This window comes from Dendroctonus ponderosae, unplaced genomic scaffold, assembly GCF_020466585.1.
Source record: "Dendroctonus ponderosae isolate FM_Combo_2020 unplaced genomic scaffold, Dpon_F_20191213v2 Dpon_F_20191213_2, whole genome shotgun sequence".
NCBI lineage: Eukaryota > Metazoa > Arthropoda > Insecta > Coleoptera > Curculionidae > Dendroctonus > Dendroctonus ponderosae.
This window is the reverse complement of record NW_026018165.1, coordinates 16,870,627-16,872,413: the sequence shown is the minus strand read 5'-3', so window position 1 is coordinate 16,872,413 and position 1,787 is coordinate 16,870,627. Positions and strand designations below refer to the sequence as shown.

The window sequence follows — 1,787 nt, the reverse complement described above, 5'->3', positions numbered from 1 at the left end:
TACTTTTTGATAAATAATTCGTTCTTATTGCGAAATAGGAGCACTATTTATCAATCTGTAATAAAGGACGTGAGGAAATTCTGTCTTTTTTAAAGTCAAACATTTTTGAGGCGAAATACCCAAAAATAAGTTAGTAAAAAAATGAATTCGCCTCAACAATATAGAACTTATCTACAACTTAAGAATTAATTTTTATTCAGGATACAACGTAGTTGGTTCTTGGAAATGTTGTTTAATTAAGCGTAAACTGTCTTATCAATTGTCCAATCAAGAATCAGCCGCAATCAAATCCTGCCGCTTAAAGGTTTTAGTCAATTAATTTTTTACGTTTTTTCTATGAAATCCCAAAAACCTGTAAATTTAATTGAAGAGTTTTTGCTGAATTGCGCGTTTTACTTAATTAACTATTTTTGTGTGTATCTATGTGTACACAAAAAGTGGACAAATTAAAAAACAAATTTATTTCTCAACATTAAAGCTTTCAATTTTTTTTGGAAAACGTGGCCACTTGTCCTGGCAAGAAAAACTAAGGAATTAGCTGGAGACCAAGAAAAAGTTGAAAATTGAAATTTCCCTTGCCATTTCCAAAAAACTTCACTTATCTCCCGTACCTGTGATAGCTGCCCAATGTAGAAACCAACACGCCGTTTCTCTGTTTCCCTTCCTCTTCTCATCTTCAAGAATTGAATCTCTGTGCCCATTGCGCGACGCTGTTACTGTCGGCTTATACACCACTTCCACCAAGTTTTTACTCTCCACTTTGCCATCATCAATGGAATCGTCGTCAATCGAGCTCATCGTTCAAACTTGCGAAATTAAATGAACTTTTCCAATGCCTAATCGATTGTCTTAATGGACCATTGTTCGGTACACGAGGGGATTCAATGGTACTCCAACTGGTGCACTGGTGACCATGAATTAAGCGAACCGAAGAAGTATTGTTAATTCCGCAATAGCAGCAAACCTCCTGAACTGTGTCCGATAAATAGTCAAGGAATCGCCACCACGCCTTTTCTTATTATTTCACCTGTTGACCCATTTCAATACACCTACTTACTGCGCAAAGAGTGAGTTTTATGATAAATTAACTCGATCTAAGTCAGAAATCTGAATTGTTTTAATCGCTCCCGACCGCTTTTTTTGATCATTTTAAATAATTAAGGTTGGAAGCTAATGAACAAATAAAATACACTGTTGATTAAAAAATCAGTCATTAATACAAAATAAATGTATCAAGTTTGCTGTTCAATTGGACTTCTTATAAAGGCTTCCATTAGTGCCTCAGCGAAGGGAGTACAAATAAAGTTACCTTCAGTTGCAAGAATTTTGCTTTATTATAATTTTTCCATCAGCCTGCCGGCATGCAAACAAGTTTATTCAGGAGACACAAAAATCAAGATTTTTGTCAACAATATTTTTGTAAGACCAAATACTTTTAAGGTCCTCCACTCTAGAAAAACTTTTAGAAAAGTTTCACTATAAATTTATAAACAAATAATAACTTTTGGTAAATAAAGTCGAGCAACCTTAATTTTTAAAGCTGTACAAGTCGTCCTTCGTGGATTCGTCCGGTAGCTTGATTTTAATTTGAATCATTACGTTCTCCTATAGTGGATACATGCAACAGACGAAGTTTTTTCACAATAAAATCATTAAGTTTGCAGGGTAGCAAACTGACGCTCATTACAATCGAATTGGCTTAATTACATGTAAACATTACAAAAGCTTTTTTTAATTTTTTTACAAACTTCTTTTTGGGTATTTCGCCTCAAAAACTTTTGTCTTTA

The 1,787-nt window shown here is 34.0% G+C and overlaps 1 protein-coding gene across 1 annotated transcript in view; it reads right to left on the bottom strand.

The window, feature by feature from the left end:
- The window catches only part of LOC109536643 (facilitated trehalose transporter Tret1-2 homolog), a 6,836-nt gene extending 6,038 nt beyond the window's left edge, over positions 1-798 (bottom strand). The window contains exons 1-2 of the mRNA XM_048664311.1: positions 753-798; positions 612-669 (exon numbers count right to left, since the gene is read on the bottom strand). Of these exons, the coding sequence (XP_048520268.1) occupies positions 612-669; positions 753-798 (104 nt within the window). The remainder of the gene's footprint in view (positions 1-611; positions 670-752) is intronic.
- Positions 799-1,787: the final 989 nt, after the last annotated feature.